The 17,296-nt window shown below is 39.6% G+C and overlaps 1 protein-coding gene across 1 annotated transcript in view; it reads right to left on the minus strand.

The window, feature by feature from the left end:
* Positions 1-10,488: 10,488 nt before the first annotated feature.
* Positions 10,489-17,296, minus strand: part of PANK3 (pantothenate kinase 3) — a 35,470-nt gene continuing 28,662 nt past the window's right edge. Inside the window, exon 7 of the mRNA XM_034778702.1 lies at positions 10,489-11,184. Within this exon, the coding sequence (XP_034634593.1) occupies positions 11,134-11,184 (51 nt within the window). The 3' untranslated portion in view covers positions 10,489-11,133. The remainder of the gene's footprint in view (positions 11,185-17,296) is intronic.

The following is a 17,296-nucleotide window of genomic DNA, read 5'->3' on the forward strand; positions in this document are numbered from 1 at the left end:
CTTGATGTTTGAGACATAGTAGTACTAACACTCCCACTAAATGACACAAAGTGAGCCAAATAACACATAAATCTGATTATCTTCCTCTCAAACTATGACATTTCATCTTGATTTTCCTTTGTGGGTGATCAACCTCATTCCTGTGTTGGGTTTAGCTTGCCAGTCTTGTGGGAAGTTGCAATTATTTTCATTTCTCAGTTTTGTAACCTGATCATACCACAGCTGTGAACCTGTATCATGTGCAGTCCGAGTCACTGCTTTCTTTTGCAGTTGATATTCTTTATTTCACCTCACCAGTCTGCAGTCTGAGTTGTCTGACATCCTGTAATACATCAGGACCACCCATCATGTCTTTGTGGAATTGCCAAGCTTTTATGTTTGCATGTGACTTTTAGTACATAGCACTAGCAAAAGCAAACTCCCCCTTTATTTTAGGCTTTCTCAGAGTCACAGGAAACTGACATCACCTTGTGAAAAAACATCTGCACTTCAGCTCTGGACTCCATGCTTCGTTGCAGCTGGGCTACAGGGAATTTTTGATTGAACTACAGGAATAAATTTTCTCTGTTTAAATATGGATTGAAAATGACTGCCTTTAAATACAGTCCCCACCGTCAGTGATAAAAAGAGATGTGAGAAGAAAGCAAAGGAGGCTTTTTGAAATATATTAATTATTATTTCTTTACCCCCCCCAAAGGATTTGCACTTTCAATGAATGAAGTTCATTTCAAGGCACATGGATCTGTACAAGAATGTCTGCACCATTTCAGCCCTACATGAAGAACTGAAGTGATACAATGGTCTCTGCATTAAGATGTATTCTGTCCTGTGAGCACAGTTAAAACCTTTGTATCCCTACTGATTACAAAATAAACAAGGAGGAACATCTGAACTACCTGGAGTGACTAGAATAGGATACCTGTAGCTAGGGCCCTGGGGTTTTGTTAATAGCTCTGCAGCTGATGTGCAACGTGGCAAGTGTTGTCTCAGTATTCCTGTCTGTGAAATTGGTATAATAATTATTTCAGATGTTTTTGAGGTGTAATTAGCAGATATCCTGTTTGAGACCCTTCTGTGACAGTGTTTTACATAAAAGGGCATAATATTATCTTTGCCATAGTAGAAGGCTATAGCAAAGTTGAGAAGTCTGCTATAGCCACCCCCATTTTCTGTGTTATTGAAATTAGTTCTTAAGAACACTAGAATTGCCAGACTGCATCGGATCCCTGTTACATCTATTCCAGTTTATCTCCAACAGTGGCCTGTACCAAATCCTTAGAGGAAGGGCAAGAAATGATGCAATAGGCAGTTAGGGAATAACCTGCCTGTAGGGAAAGCTGCTGACCCCCTTATTACAGGTTGGTTTATGCCATGAGACATGGGGATTTCTATTCCTTTCAAAGATGTGCACTTTAACTCTTCTTGGCTGCAGAAGAACTCTGGGGCTGTTGGCAGTTGACCATAAGCTAAAGAACAAGAACATACTGAGGATATCCATCTCCTAGAACTGGAAGGGACCTTGAAAGGTCATTGAGTCCAGCCCCCTGCCTTCACTAGCAGGACCAAGTACCGATTTTGCCCTAGATCCCTAAGTGGCCCCTTCAAGGATTGACCTCACAACCCTGGGTTTAGCAGGCCAATGCTCAAATTTATACTGTGGGCCACATCTCAGTATCTCTTGAAGATGCACATTGGCCATAATGCCTAGAGAAAAGCCAGTTAACTTATACTGACTAGCTTGGGGAGTTCTTGAATAGGTTGAATACATACTCAACCTAATTGAATGAGTAAAAATACCAATTATTATTATTACCAAGACTTGCCCAAATTCGATATTCTGCTTGTATGTTGCATGTCTCTTTCTCGCCAGTTTTATCTTTAGATTGCATGAGCGTCTGGGCAGGGATTATGCCTTCTCAGTCTGCTGAGAGCCTAGCAGGCTCTGGGTGCTGTTTATTTCCGGCAATTGTACTTGTATGATAAAGGGTTTTATTTGTCAGTGATTGGGTAGAGCACATCACCAACCCTACGGCAAGAGTTCCACTTCCCATACTTCATCAGGAACCCCCTGTACCATAGCAAACAGCTGAGACTTCCCGCGCTCTCTCTCTCATAGTCCATGAGTGATATTCTGTATTGGCCATTGCTGGTTCAGGTGTTGCTGGGAGGATATGAAGCTTCCCTGGCCTTCATGTAAGCATTACCTTGTCCCCTGCCATAATCTACCTAGCCTTTGCCATACTATAAATATGCATTACGATATTATTTCAAGGTTTTCTAGTAATACGGCTCCAGGGGCCTCTGCCCCTGTTCCAATCGGCTGATTTCCTTGTCATTTTAGGAAGACTGTTTAAAAATTCTGAAAAAAATCCTGAGACTATTGCCAGCATGCAAATGCCACTTACTGCAACTACACTTACAGCTGTGTCATCACCCTAAAAAGACAGGGACCTGTCTTTGATGACAAATATTTATTTTTAAAACAAAATCCATGGGAAAGCTTAATTTTCAATAATCCTCTTCAGCAGGAGAAATGGATATTAAATAAAACTAGGAATGTAACGACTTGTCTCTCTGATGTACGCTCAAGGCATTCTGTTCAGGATGGGAAATCAAACATCAACAGCGGGGGCGAAATAATGAATTAGAGAGCTTCAGCTATGTATTTCTTGCCATTTGAATCTAAGCCTTTTATCTATCACGTTTGGGGCTTGAGTCTGTGGTGTCCGGAGCACCCTCCATTGACTTCCATAAGAGCTGAAGGTGCTCAGCATATCACCAAATCAGGGCCTGTGTGCTGCAGGGGATTTTTTGAGGGGGTGGCCATTAATGGATGGAAGTTGTTCTGACTCAGTTGAGACTTCCCCAGTTCCCTCTGCTGTGATATTGTAAATGACTCCAGATTCATGTTTTTCCACAGTAGAAAAACACATTAAGTCATTTCCTTGTCTTAAAAACATTAACAAAAAATCCCCTCTCAATTCTTCCCCGCCCACAATAAATTTGTCTGGGGAGAAATGTAAAAGTGAATGTAGGTATCTTCATGATTCTAATGCCAATATGGCCCTGCCTCTGAGATCTGTTTAACTGTGACATGCTTTGGGAATGCACATGACTGAGTTTTCCCAATGTTTCCTCTTGTCATCTGAAAACACCCATCTGTCCCCACCACTGAAGTGGAAGGAAAGAATTCCATCCAAAGATGTGAATCATGGGCTGATGTCACTCACTTTGTAGCTCAAAGGGCTGCTTAACATTTAGACCCAGTTAGTCTTTTCTTCTGAAAGAGAACCTGACGGGAGCACAGGGTAACTGATTTGGAACATACTCCTTTGGAAGAATAACATTACTTGAGTTAATCCCAAACCTGCTGTGGCAGAATTAGCCGTAACACACATACATAGCTGACAAGTATCAGGGGTAGCCGTGTTAGTCTGTATCTACAAAAACAACAAGGAGTCTGGTGGCACCTTAAAGACTAACAGATTTATTTGGGCATAAGCTTTCGTGGGTAAAAACCTGCATCTGAAGAAGTGAGGTTTTTACCCACGAAAGCTTATGCCCAAATAAATCTGTTAGTCTTTAAGGTACCACCAGACTTCTTGTTATACATAGCTGAGTTTATATTCTGGGTAGTATATAGTCTACATAGATAACAGCCACTTGGCCATGTGACTTTATAGAAGAAGCAGAGGGTTTTTTTATAGTTAATTCAAAGCTCGTGGGACACTGAGAACCTGGGAGAGCTATAAATTTCATTTTAACTGCAGACCAACTGTTCACATATGCACTGCTAGGCAGTTTTTATATTTAGGGGATAAATTCAAGCAAACTGGTATTTAGAGTCCACCTGTATGATGAGATTAACTCTGAACAACTCCACAAAATTGAAAGTGAAATTCAACCAAAACCACTGAAATTTAATAGGCCAAAACAGTTTCAGACTAGTGTCTAGTTTGTTTCCTTCCTTTGGTGTAAATAAACCTCTCTAGAATTTCAGTTTCACAATTCTTCACTTTTGATGTAAATAACTTTCAACAATAAGTGGTGGGGACACCAACTTTATGTAGAACATAGTTAACTTTGGGACTGTAATGGATGATGTCCCTTGAAATAATGGTTGTCTGAGAGGGCATATGTTTTGGAGGATTAATCATCAGATTACTGGTTTATAAACTGTTCCCACTAATCATTCATGATACGTAATTAGTAGAGGTGGTCAGGTTTTTTTTATTCAAAACACTTCAGTGGAAAAAGGCTTTAATCAAAAGGGACATTTCTGTGGGAAATGTCTATGTCAAAAAAACAATTTTTTGTTCTGTTTTTCCCAATTAGCTGAAATCTTTTGGCTTTCAGTTGCTGAAAATGGAAAAATCTTTGGTTTTGGGGTTGTCAATTGACTGCTCACAATCTCTAGTGATTAGTCACATTGCATATTGGTCACAATAATCAGAGAGCAGAAACTGAATCAGTTGTTTTATTAGAACTGGTGGACCAAAAATTCTTGACCATATTAAGTGGTTTTATTAAAGTGTGACAAGCCTTGTTTTAATTCTAAAACATGACTGTACAGCTGCACCAGGGAGACGCTACCATGAGACCTTGCTACACAACAATTTGAGCTGGCAGAAATGGCTCTTCAGAGCAAGCAAAATACAACTTCAGTATTTTCAACCCCAAGTGGTAAAAATATGACGAGTTGAGCCCTCCAGAATATGGACTCATTATTTACCTTCTGGTGTTGGAGCTTTTAAGATTCTGTGAAGATGTGAAAGGAAATAACAGCTTTTTCACATTCACTTAGCTATTTAGCAGATATTTTATAGCAGTTTTTCATTTAATGGTGTGAATTGAAACACAAACCAAACCAATATCATCATAATTGACAGTGAACTAGAATGATGCCAAAAAGAAAAGGCTCCAATGAAGTTATTTTACCCATTGGGTTTAACATGCAAGTCAGTAATATTAATATCAATAACTGGAGACTTCAATAGTCAGTGAGTAGGTAGTGTGGAGTGAAACTAGAAGTATTGCAAAAGAAGTATTTTGTAAGACTGCAGTAGACTTCTTACATTAACTTGATTTGTAAGTAGCTGCAGTATGTGTATATAAGTTCTGTTCAGTAGGTACAACTGAACACTGGTTCTTTATTCCATCGCTACATAAAAAATGAGATGGTACTTTAGATGTTCACATTTTATTGCAGATTGCCACAGGTCTGGAGCTTTTTGGTGTAATCTTCCTGGAACAGTTTCTGTGGGACAATATTTTGTTTACATAGTAGCCTAAGCAGTCTGATTATATATCCTGCAAAGAGAAGCGTATTGCAGCATCTCTTGCAATGTAACTATTAAAGATAAGACCATTGCCAAAACCACATTTGAAGCTAAATTGCTCTCAGGGGCTTTATGATAAAAAGAAACTTGATCCAATGCATTCATAGTTGCATATCTGGTCTAGAACTTATTAATAGGTTCCATATGGAAGAATTTATATAGAGGAAGACTAAATCAGTGATGCCTTTTTTCTGGAATAGCATCACCTCAGATTTACAATTTAATAGTTTAAACCTGTTAGTGCACCTAGGAAAAACAATTTTGGTGGGACAATGAGCTTAGCCCTAAGAAGGGCTACCTATACCTCAAAGGTTTGTTTAACTTTCAGTGACTCAGAGTCTCTCTTAATCTTTGAACTACCAAGACTCTTGCATTTGCTAGATGGTGCCTGGTCCACATAGGGATCAAAATTCATGCCTATATATAATCTGTAGGGCAGCATGTGAATGTACATATCAGACTTCAGCATGGGAACTGCTGATGAGCCCTCCTTTGGGAGGACAGAGGAAATGTACCAAGGTGGCATACATAGAGGAGGCCAGATTTCAAAGTTAGGCATGCTCTGTTGCTCACATACATCTGTGATGCAGAGGCCTAATTGATGCCAGGTGGCAAAAGGTTCACCACAGCAGCAGCAGGCCTGACAAACTTGCTACATCCAACACACTGCTTATATAGTATTTATCCACAAAGTGTCTTGTAAGAGATCAAATGAAAGCCGATGACACACTGGTCATTAATATTATTGTGAAATGTATGGACTGACTCTGTGTAAGGAATTGTGTGTGTGTGTTTACTGAAATTAAGTTTTAAAGTCTGTAACAAGGCAGAGTGGATAAACAGGTCTTCTGCCAGACTGCAGCATGCCTATTCACCTCTCTTTGTCTCTGATGTAAGTTAAGCTTTGTAAAGCCAATACAATGGAAACCCCATGTGGATGTAAAATCAACAGGAAAAAATGGTTGACAGGGAGATGTGAAACTAACATGAGGGAACACACTGGAGAACAAGATGCATTTCAAAAGGGGCATTTCAAAGGTTTACAGGAAGGAAGGGAAAAAGGACTCCTTTCTCATCCTTCACTAAGAAAGCAGAAAGGCCAGAGCTTTTTGCATTCATGAAAGTTGGATCCTAGACCTGTAGGCTATGGATGCTGGGAGGTTGCTTTAGGTGAGAAATTGCTTTAGACGAGGATTTTAGCTTGTTAGAGTTACAATTAGACTCTAGGAAGTGTGTTATTCCTTTGGTTTTATATGTCACCTGTTTTCCTAGAGCACACACTTTCTCAAACCTTAATCTTTGTAAATAAACATATTTGTTTTCACCATAAGTAGATTCTAGTGCTGTGGCATTATAAAGGACCTGATCCTGAGTTGTGCCAGTCAAGCTGTGTGTACACTGGATCTTCAGCTTACCAGGTTATTTCTGTGACTGTCTAGTGTCAGGAACTGGATGCTACCAAAGAGGTTGCTCGCAGAAGAGTTCAGGTATTGGTGTGTCTGTAACTAGTCTGCACAAGGTAGAGGGCTATGATCAGAGGTTGCTGGTTTTGGGGAGCTGAGCTACAGCAGGCATCAGGCAAGAATGCTTCACACTAAGTGCAGGGGGTGGTGAAATCCCTCACAGCTCTGGGGAGCATCACGTCTTTCTTGTGCTTACCAATACCGGGGAAAGCATGCACGATGTATACATGCATATACTTAAGTGGCAGATGCACACTAGCTAGCAGCACAAATAAACTATCCCCATACACATAATGGCACATACCTGACTTGAGAAATATGGGTTATAACGTACATTTTACATAACATTCTGCCCCCGTGGTATTGTCTCTGTGGCCAACTAGCAGCATGTGATTGTGATAGGATAGTTCTACCACCAACTATATTCCCATAAATCCAGGCAGCTCCTTCATTCTCTTGGTTCTGGTGTTAATGTGTAGGCTTGGAACATGGAAAGTCTAGGCTTGAAATCCTCACTAGTGAAAGGCAAAGTTTGGTGCAGAGGATCACTAAAAATTATGGATAATTCTCTGTATCTATGGAAACTGCTCCAAACCTCTTGTATGTACAGAAGTGGGCTGAAAAATCTAATGGACAGTCTTATCTGAGTTTTCTTTACTTCCTAAAACCAACTGGGAAGGAACTACTGTGAGATGAGTTTCTCTCACTGTATTTTAACACGCTTGCTTTTGAACCCAACCAGCCCCCAGCTACATATAGGTGCACAGAAGTGAAAAACATGGGGAAGCTATCAAAACTTTTCACCGCCTCAAGGCTTAGTTCTAGTTTGGGGTGAAGGGTTGAACGAAGAAATATCCTTTTTTTTTTTTATCCAAACAATTTTGTCCCACTAATCTTCACAAGCCAATAATGAAGAGACTCTGTTGCCTGAAGCCCTGAAGAGTAGAGAGCTTGTTATTGATATTTGTTGAAATGGGAGAAGAGGGGCCCAGAACTTTGGGACAAAGGATCCATTGGGGAGGGGGCTCTCTGCCAGCATGTGTTGGTAAGCAAAGGGGAAATGGGTTAAAAAAACCCCAGCCTCATTTGCATTTCAGTTATGTGACGTGTTTTGGGCAGTTTGGTCAAAATGCAGTTACGTTTTGAGTTTGGGGAAATAAAACTTTATTTTTGTTGAGAAACAAAAGGACAAGAGAATTGCCCAAAACATGACTGGGATGAGAGATCACCCTGTCCAAAGCCTCCATTTTCCACTGCTAGAATCTGGAACTGGGCTATCTCCAGAAGATGGAAAAGACTCTCCTAAGCATCCTCTGTCACTGAACCTTCTCTTATGCATCCGAAGAAGTGGGCTGTAGTCCACGAAAGCTTATGCTCTAATAAATTTGTTAGTCTCTAAGGTGCCACAAGTACTCCTGTTCTTTTTGAACCTTCTCTGAAGACTGTGCAGTGAGGTGATGGATGGATGGACCTGAGACAGCTTTGGATGAAGTTGCATAAGGAAACAGCATAGTTAGGTAACTTCAGCAAGGGTCCCCTTACCCAATGCCAATAAGGCGGTAACCACTACTGCTGTGATAGGTGGTAGAATCCCGCTGAGCAAGCCAAGCAGCCCTTCCTTTAGATTGCAGGATCTCTGTGAGAACTTGATGGTCAGTTGTTATAGGGATGAATTTCATGCTTTACACCAGGCTGATTTGGTCTAGGTTTACTCTATAAACTCATCAGTAAAATGGGGATCATATCTACTTCACACAAGCATTGTTAGGATTCATTAAGTAATCTGAGTTGGACAGTAAAATAGAAACAAACTACTGTTACCACTATTCTTAGACTCAAATAGCACTGCTGTGATTGATTTTTCCTGTTTTTGATATGCAGAAGAATCGTATAATAAAAACCAAAGAACAAATTGTATAGAGTTTAAAGTAAACAAAAATCAGTGTTGCTAGGCTTCTCCAGACTAGCCCTCTTCCATTTCTTAATCACCAGGGTGATGTCTAATGAAGATTTCATAGTCTGTTTTGGGTTTTCTAGAAATCTAACTTCCAAGCTTCCTCAGAGATGTTGGTTTGAATCAAGCTTAATGCACTTAGCAGAGGGACCAATTCAGATTTATAAGAGACCTAGTCTCAATCAACACCCTTTTTTTTTTTCCTTATTCTTACTACATGCCACACTGTGATCAGAAAAATGTAGATGTGACAAACTGCAAAAGTGTAGAAGCATTCATGGAGTGGAAATGAAACTACTAGTCATGTGTCCCTAGATGAAAAAAATATCCAGTTTGCAGAAAACTGTACCCTGGCATATTTATCAATAATTAAGAGGAGAAACTGTTCATGTGTAACTTTGTAACATCAGTAACTTTGGTGGCAAATTTCTATCTTTGCCTTTACAAATTCCATGATATCTTGCAGTTTCCTGGCCTGTTGACTGCACTAATAGATTCACTTGTTATGAACCTCATACAGAAAAATAACCTGTAGTGGTTAAATAATTTTTTTTACATCTTGCAAATCCCTACCTATGACTAACAATGCCTCAAATCAAGAAAATGGAAAGAATTGTGAAAATCTAATATTTCCCCATTTTGCTGTTTACATTTTTTGCACTTGACCCAGCTTAGAAATGGAAATAGATTAGTCAGCCTCATTTGCTTAGTTCCACTTTCTGGTTCTGAGGGCATGTCTGTACTGCAACTGGAAGGTATAATTTCCAGCTCAGGTAGATATCACTGAGCTAACTTTGATCAAGCAAGTATGCTAAAAATAAAATGTAACTGCGGTGGTGGGGGCTAGCTGCCAAAGTATGCACCTAGGATCTCAGATGGGACTGTACTAAGGACGGTTATCCCATCCTGCTTCTTGTGCCATGGCAGCTACATTTCTATTTTTAGCACACTAGCTCAATTTGAACTAGTGAGCGTATGTCTGCCCAAGATGAAATTACACCTTTTAGCTCCAGTGTAGACATACCCTGAGCATTGGCAGCACAATGCTACAATGTTTGGCAGTAAATACTGAATGTTTCAAGCCATGTTGTCCTTAAATCATGCAAGAAACGTATTAAGTTTAATAAGATTTCAGATTTGGTCCCAAGCTACCTGACTGTGTCCCTTTAAGTCAGCCCTTTACCAACTTGTTGCTATTATTGCTTCTGATGTGTTCCCCCTTTCACCCCTGTGTGGTGCTAATACCATTCCTTCTATAGGATATCATCAATGTTGTATTTATATGAACAGTTTCAAGTTAACACCTACCCTACAGGCAGCAACTGACCCAAATTCTACCTTCGAGTGCTTCAGTTTAAATACCCAGTGCGTTCACTTATGTTTCCAAGAGAAATGAAATAATAAATTGAGCTGTGAATAAAAACACCAGGTTCAGTGCTCTGACATTTTGGTTTTACACCTATTCATGAGTGTTCAGACAACTGCCAAATATTCACAAAGGAGTGCAAATTCCCAAAGTGCCATAGATTTAAGCACAATTTTATCCAAAAATTCATAATGGAAGTGTCTCTCCAATCTTCAGATCCAAAAAAAAAAAAAAAAATCAGTCATTCAACAGAGCAACGATACCATATGATTTAGGAAATCAACTACACAACATGAATAATAAGTTTCTAAAAAAGACATCCCTTAAATTGAAAATGATTCATACAAACAGATTTTATTCAAAGACTACGATTGATTTGTGTGACCTGCTACACAAAACTGCTAAATTATTAAATACTGGACCATATCTTCAGCTAGCATAGCTCCATTGACTTCAGTACTGTTGTCTTCAATAGAGCTACAGCAGCTGAGTATCTGTCCTGGTCCATTATACATTACAAATATCTGGACTCTCTAGTCATTACATTCACAGTTGGAAAACTTCGGTAATATGGATGAAAGTTATTCCTAAAAGACAGTTTATTTAAGATTGTTAATGTTATCTTCAGTTATGTTTCTAATATATGGGTCCATAAAAGTCAAACCCAGTGAAAAAGCTATGGAAAGATAAAACTTGTTAAAGCAATGATTTGATAAAGTGATTAGCTGATTACAGAAAGAGGAGTTTCAGCTGCAATGTAACGAGCAGCACAAAACAATCATACTCGGGCAAGTCAAATACATTTTAGCAGTTCACTGACCTATCAGCTGCTCTTTTCCTTCAGAGTTGGGGAATGAAGCAATCTTATTCCTTGTAAAATCTCTTGGATTCTACATGGTTGTCACCTGAGTATGTATACTAGTGAAAGTATTTGAGAAGTTGGACTGAGCTAGTATTGGATCAGCTAACACATGCTCTTACCGAAAGAAGACTGTCCCCTGTAGTATGTTTCTAGGCGCTTGCTCCTGTGTCCATTGAAGTAAATGGGTGTCTATCGAAAGCCTAGTAGAGTTAATGGAAAATGTGAAATCAGTTGTTCATTCTCCCTTGAAATTACGCAAGTGACCTTCCAATACTTCTTGTGAGTCTATTCAAGACTGCAATAGATCTGATAAAATATTTTCCCAGTAGTAATCCTAAATTATCTTATTTTCATCTAATTGTAGTCAGAGGCAAATTAGCAAAATACGTTCTGCAAATATTTGGTCAGATTTTTTAATGAATTCACTCAGACTATTTTTGCCCATTTTGTGTTCATTCATCAGTTAAGCTAGTGAACAACTTGAGGGGCAGAAACATTCATTGGGAGAGAGGGAAGCAACTAGAGCCTGCCAAAGCTCATCCTTTGCAGAATACAGAGCAGCCTTATCTGCTGATGGTTTTAGGGGCACTAGCTTGCCTACTTCCCCCTCCCTTGCAATGTTCAGGTATGGATGGCAAGCCTGCTCTCTCCTCCGTGTCTCCTGGGACATTGCCTCCTTCCACCTGACAGTTCCACAGGAGCCTCTCTGTTTCTCTCCCCTTGGGGATGTGGGAATGGGGTGTAAAAAGGAATGATTCAGGTGTGTACATATATTAATTGGGAGTCAAGTTTTGCACACACATTGCAATAATTAAATTAAATTGTTAAAACCTTTTGCCTGATACTGGCTGGATACTGTTTTTAGATCTTTCTGCCTGGCTTGATTCTCCCGCCCCCCCCCCCCGCATTTGTTCTGGTGATTCTGTTCAGGTGTCTGTTCCAATTTGGTGTCAGCCTTCTTGCATCATCTTTCATTAGGATACCAATGCAAGAAAAACAAATCAATCAGCACAACATTTACTGTCAGCTGCATTGATATGCCACTTGCCTGTGCAGACAGCTGAGCTACTTAACTTAAGCCCACTTGAGCTTAAAACTCAGCAAAGAAGAAAACATCAGATTGAGTGGTTTATTAACAAGCCATCCTGGAATAATGAGAGCTCACAGCAAAGGAGGGCAGAACAGTCTCTGATGCAGGCTATTCCTGCACACTGTATTGCTCCTCCAGACCCTACATTTGGGGTGTAGCTCAGCTACAGCTTCTGGCTTGAGACCCAGCTCTCACTTAAAATTTTAAAACTTTGTTGGGCTGCTCAGCGACAAAAAATAGAATATCATTGAAGACGTAAACAACTCTGTTTAAATGTACAGATTTCCTTCTGGGATGTTGCTTGGCTTTACCTCCCTAAAAAGGAATGGAAAGTTAGAAGGCTGAACAGGTTTGTGTCTGTTAACAAGAAATTTGTTAGCGCAGAAATTTAATTAGGTTTTCCTTCCATCATTATTTAATTTAGACATAACAGATGAGGTAAAATCATTTATAATTCTTTGACCCTTCTGATTAGAATTGCTTTTTCTTATATAGACATGCACACATATACATAAACACACTCTACATGGAAATACTACTCTCTTCATCTGAATCTTAAGACCTATAGTTTTAGGCATACTCTTGGATTCCTTGCAGATACTGAGGTCTCACATAGCAGCAGCCATGTGTAATGTTTTATACCACCTCTACTTGCTACAATGGGACAGATTCCCCTAAGCAGAGAATGACATGGCCCGCATCACCTCTCAGCTAGACTACATCAATACACTATACCTCAGGCATGAAGCCTTCAGCACTTAGGAAACTCTGACTAGTACAGAACGCTGCAGGGCATCTCCTCAGCAACAAAGGCTACTATGAGCACATCAGACCTGTCCTCCATTCTCTACACTGTCTTCCCATAGAAGTTCAAAGGTCTCAGTCCTTATCTTCAAAGTGCTCCATGGCCTGGGCCCAGAATCTCTAAAAGATCATCTAAAGCTCCAGGATGACAACTCTGCTCTGGCACAATGGAGCCTTCTAGAATAAGGGCAAAGCTCATCCATGTTGGAGAAAGAATTTTCTTAGAGGTGGTCTGAGACTGGAACAAACTTCAAACCTTTCCTAGAAGTGCAAGTTGCATTTCTTTGACCTTCCCTAACACACATAGGAACAGGCATTTTATTATATATAAAAAAAGCACTCACTACCAAAACACGACTCCAATGAACACGCTTCTCCGAGTGAGGAGAGTGAGAATGAAGAACATGTGACAGGCATTAGTCATGTTGCTTAATGCATTACTGGAAAGCACTTGGGTATTACAGTGATGAGTGTGGGATAAGAACCTGTAAAGAAACAAGGCAGAAGAGGTTTTACCAGGGTGGCAACTATTCCCATTTTATAGCTAGAGTAACTGAGGTACCAAAGGAGGCACTAGTCTCATTTTATAGACAGGGAAATTGATGCACAAGCTAGTTAAAAAGACTTGATGAAGGCCACACAGTGTCAGCAACCATCAGGCATTACAACCAAGATCTCTAAAGCTTGTCCAGTGCTCAGTGCACTCTAGCTGCCTTTATGTACCAAAGCATGTTATGAATTAAGTACCTGTATATGATGACAGCAGGAATCTCAAATCCCAAAGCCATGAGTGGAACCAATTGTTACACACAAGCCACCATCAACAAAGATTAACTTCAAGCTGCACTAGGATCTCAGTCAACAAAAACACTTTCCTTAAAGAGGAAATGGACTTTATGCCTAAATAACAGTATTGCTGCGATACAGACTACAGAAAATGCGTGGTCTCTTTACTCCCTCTGCTGGCTCAGTGTGAGAGCTGTAAGGGAAACCTAAGAACACAATTATAAACTTACAGAGTCCTGTGGCACCTTATAGACCAGGGGTAGACAACCTATGGCACGCGTGCTGAAGGCGGCATGCAAGCTGATTTTCTGTGGCTTGGCCACCGGTCCGGGGGGCTCTGCATTTTAATTTAATTTTAAATGAAGTTTCTTAAACGTTTTAAAAACCTTATTTACTTTACATACAATAGTTTAGTTATATATTATAGACTTACAGAAAGATCTTCTAAAAACATTAAACTGTATTACTGGCACGCAAAATCTTAAATTAGAATGAATAAATGAAGACTCGGCACACCACTTCTGAAAGGTTGCCGACCCCGGTTATAGACTAACAGACGTATTGGAACATAAGCTTTCGTGGGTGAATACCCACTTCGTTCGACATTCATCTGATGAAGTGGGTATTCACCCATGAAAGCTTATGCTCCAATACGTCTGTTAGTCTATAAGGTGCCACTTTGTCGCTTTTTACAGATCCAGACTAACACGGCTACCCCTCTGATACTTGAGTTAAAAAACTTATTACTGTACTTTCCACACATCATATATAACTCTCCTGCACAAGTTTTTTACACTAGTCTGAAATGACACTCTAAATTTAACTCCATACACTTGCTTTATTTAATTCTGAGTGATGTACCAGTGGACTGAACAGTCTGAGTAATAAGGAAATGTTTAACAAAGCAGCTAAGGAAATTTATATCCACACCAGGACTGGCTAGAAGACTGTGGTGCTCTGTTGAAATAAGCATTAAATTCAGTACCTCCAAAATAAGTCATTCAGGAAATATTTTGAGATGGGTCCTAATTAATCTAATTAATGGAGGGAATCAAAAGGACAGGTTTGCTAGTGTTATGTTGTCAAAAAATAAAATAAGCTTTTGTTTCATGACTTTGTCCTCCACATTTTTTCCTCAGTTATAACTGATAGTTCCTTGCAAGTCCTGCTGTGTCCCAGAAGTAGTCTCGAAGACTGATGCCGCAAGTAATTGACAAGTAAATCTTTACCTGCATTAAGAGGGAAAAAAAAAAACCAGTACAAAAAGTAGATTTGTAAGATACTGTAGCCTCTACCAGGCTCCTGAAAACAGATTCCCAGCTAGGACAAGGAAAGGAATCCACAGTAAAATCTTTCCTATGTGCCAGGGTTCAGGGAAAGCAGCTGGCTGGGAAACCTTGTGCCTGGAAGCAGTGTAAACTGGGAAAGCTAAAACCCGCCCCCAGTGACTGACAGATCTGGTTCTACTTCCCCAACAGTAGAGCAGAGGGAAACAATTATCTATATTTCTAAAAGTAGGTGGAAGTTAATGATTTTTACATTACCAAAAGACCATGCTGCTGGCTTCACAAGATTAGCTTTATACTGGGACAACTGACTGAACAGGCTTATGGATAAAATAATGTGAAGTTACCTAGTTTCATGGAAACATGACAGCATTGGCATTAGGAAGTCATTCTTAAGATTTTCATAGTCTCCAGGGTTAGGCTAGACCTAAATATTTATTATACTTCATAAAGCAACTTAGGTCCTTGTTCTTGCATAGTAGGTACTAATATGAGGGTTTAAACACCTCAGCTGAGTTGAACATCTGAATGTAAAAGCCTTTTCCAGTGACCAGTACAGTAACCCCCATTCAACATAAAGTATCTCCAAACTCATTTAAATAGCTACCCGGCTATAACCAGGAAAACGAAGTCTTCCAAAAGGTATCTTTGTCTTTTATGGGAAAAGGGCATCAGCAAGTATAAGGTACATGAAACCAAGAGCTTGTAGTTATGACAACATATCCACCCCACAAAATCCCTGAAGCCTCTCCTCACTATAGCTCTGCTTCAAGTTATTGAAAATCAGGGCTGTCTAAGCCACAAAATCTGATGTAACTTTTCAGATTCAGGGATGTTTGGATTTAGACCAGGGATAGGCAACCTATGGCACGCGTGCCAAAAAGACGGCACGCAAGCCGATTATCAGTGGCACTTACACTGCCCAGGTCCTGGCCACTGGTCCAGGGGGCTCTGTATTTTAATTTAATTTTAAATGAAGCTTCTTAAACATTTTAAAAACCTTATTTACTTTACATACAAGTTTAGTTATATGTTATAGACTTATAGAAAGTGACTTTCTAAAAACGTTAAAATGTATTACTGGCACACGAAACCTTAAATTATAGTGAATAAATGAAGACTCGGCACACCACTTCTGAAAGGTTGCCGACTCCTGATTTAGGCCAATCACCACTGAAAACAAAAATTGACATTTACAGACAAAACTGTAGATGCCAACCTCCAATCCTGATCTTCTTTGCTACCAACTCTAGCCCTGACCCCTTGCTCCTGAAACTCCCTTCCACCACACTAGTTGTCCCAAAAAAACCTATCCTCAGGTCTCCCCTACTTCCTCCTACCACTCCAATCGAGCTCCAGCCAAAAAAAAAAAAAAAAAAAAAAACACCTCACCCATCCATTCGTTCCCCTCTCACTTAGCTTCCACCAACAAGGGTATTTGTATTCTACCCCCAAAGAAAATCATTTAGTAAATATGCAGTGAGGATTTAAATTAGTTTACTTCAAGACAGCCACTACATTAGAATATGAATAAGGGTGCAGAGATCCAAAACTGCTATTTAACATAAATCTGTAAAGTGATTTGAGGTAGTATTTTGAAATATAGATCCTATTGCCTGTGCTCTACAACATGTAGAGGATTAATCATGGACTATTAACATAAAATTCATATAAATTTAAAAAAAAAATCAAGTTAGCATCAGCAATACTGCATGGATTTTTAAAAACTCATGTTTGGGGTTAACATACACATGGAAAGAACTTTTACTGTAAGGATTAGTGGAATAAGCTAGCTAGTGTGGATCATGACTTTAAACTTCAGTGCACGTTCTACCCATGCTGCTTTTCATCCAGGGCCTAGAGATGGAGAAAGAAGTATTTTACATCCCAAGAAGCTGTGGAACTCCTCAGGTCAAAAGTTGCTGGTTGTCAGGATTGTGGATGAAGGTATAAGATTCAGGATAGAGGCTGAAGCACACCTCTTAATGACCTTAAGGGGGTCATTTTAGTATTAACTGCATCTCTCATTTTGGGTGGCTGCAGTATTTGTAAACTAAACTCTAAGGCACAGCCCAGAGAGCTAGCTAATTAGGATGCACCTAAAAGCTATGTGCTCTTGTAAGGACTCTAAATTTCCATTACTTCAGTAGAAACAATTTCAGAGCTAAACAAAACTAGACTCTTTGAATAATAAACAAAGGAAAATTCTTCAGGATGGAGCATTATCATCTTGTGTTCAAGAGGGTTCAGATTGGTAATTTAGAATTCTTGAAATAATCTTGAGCTAGTCGGCCAGTATAACAAGTAAGTGTTTAACTGAACTGAAAAAAAATCAGTCTGAGTAAG

This window comes from Trachemys scripta, chromosome 8 (genome assembly GCF_013100865.1).
Source record: "Trachemys scripta elegans isolate TJP31775 chromosome 8, CAS_Tse_1.0, whole genome shotgun sequence".
NCBI lineage: Eukaryota > Metazoa > Chordata > Testudines > Emydidae > Trachemys > Trachemys scripta.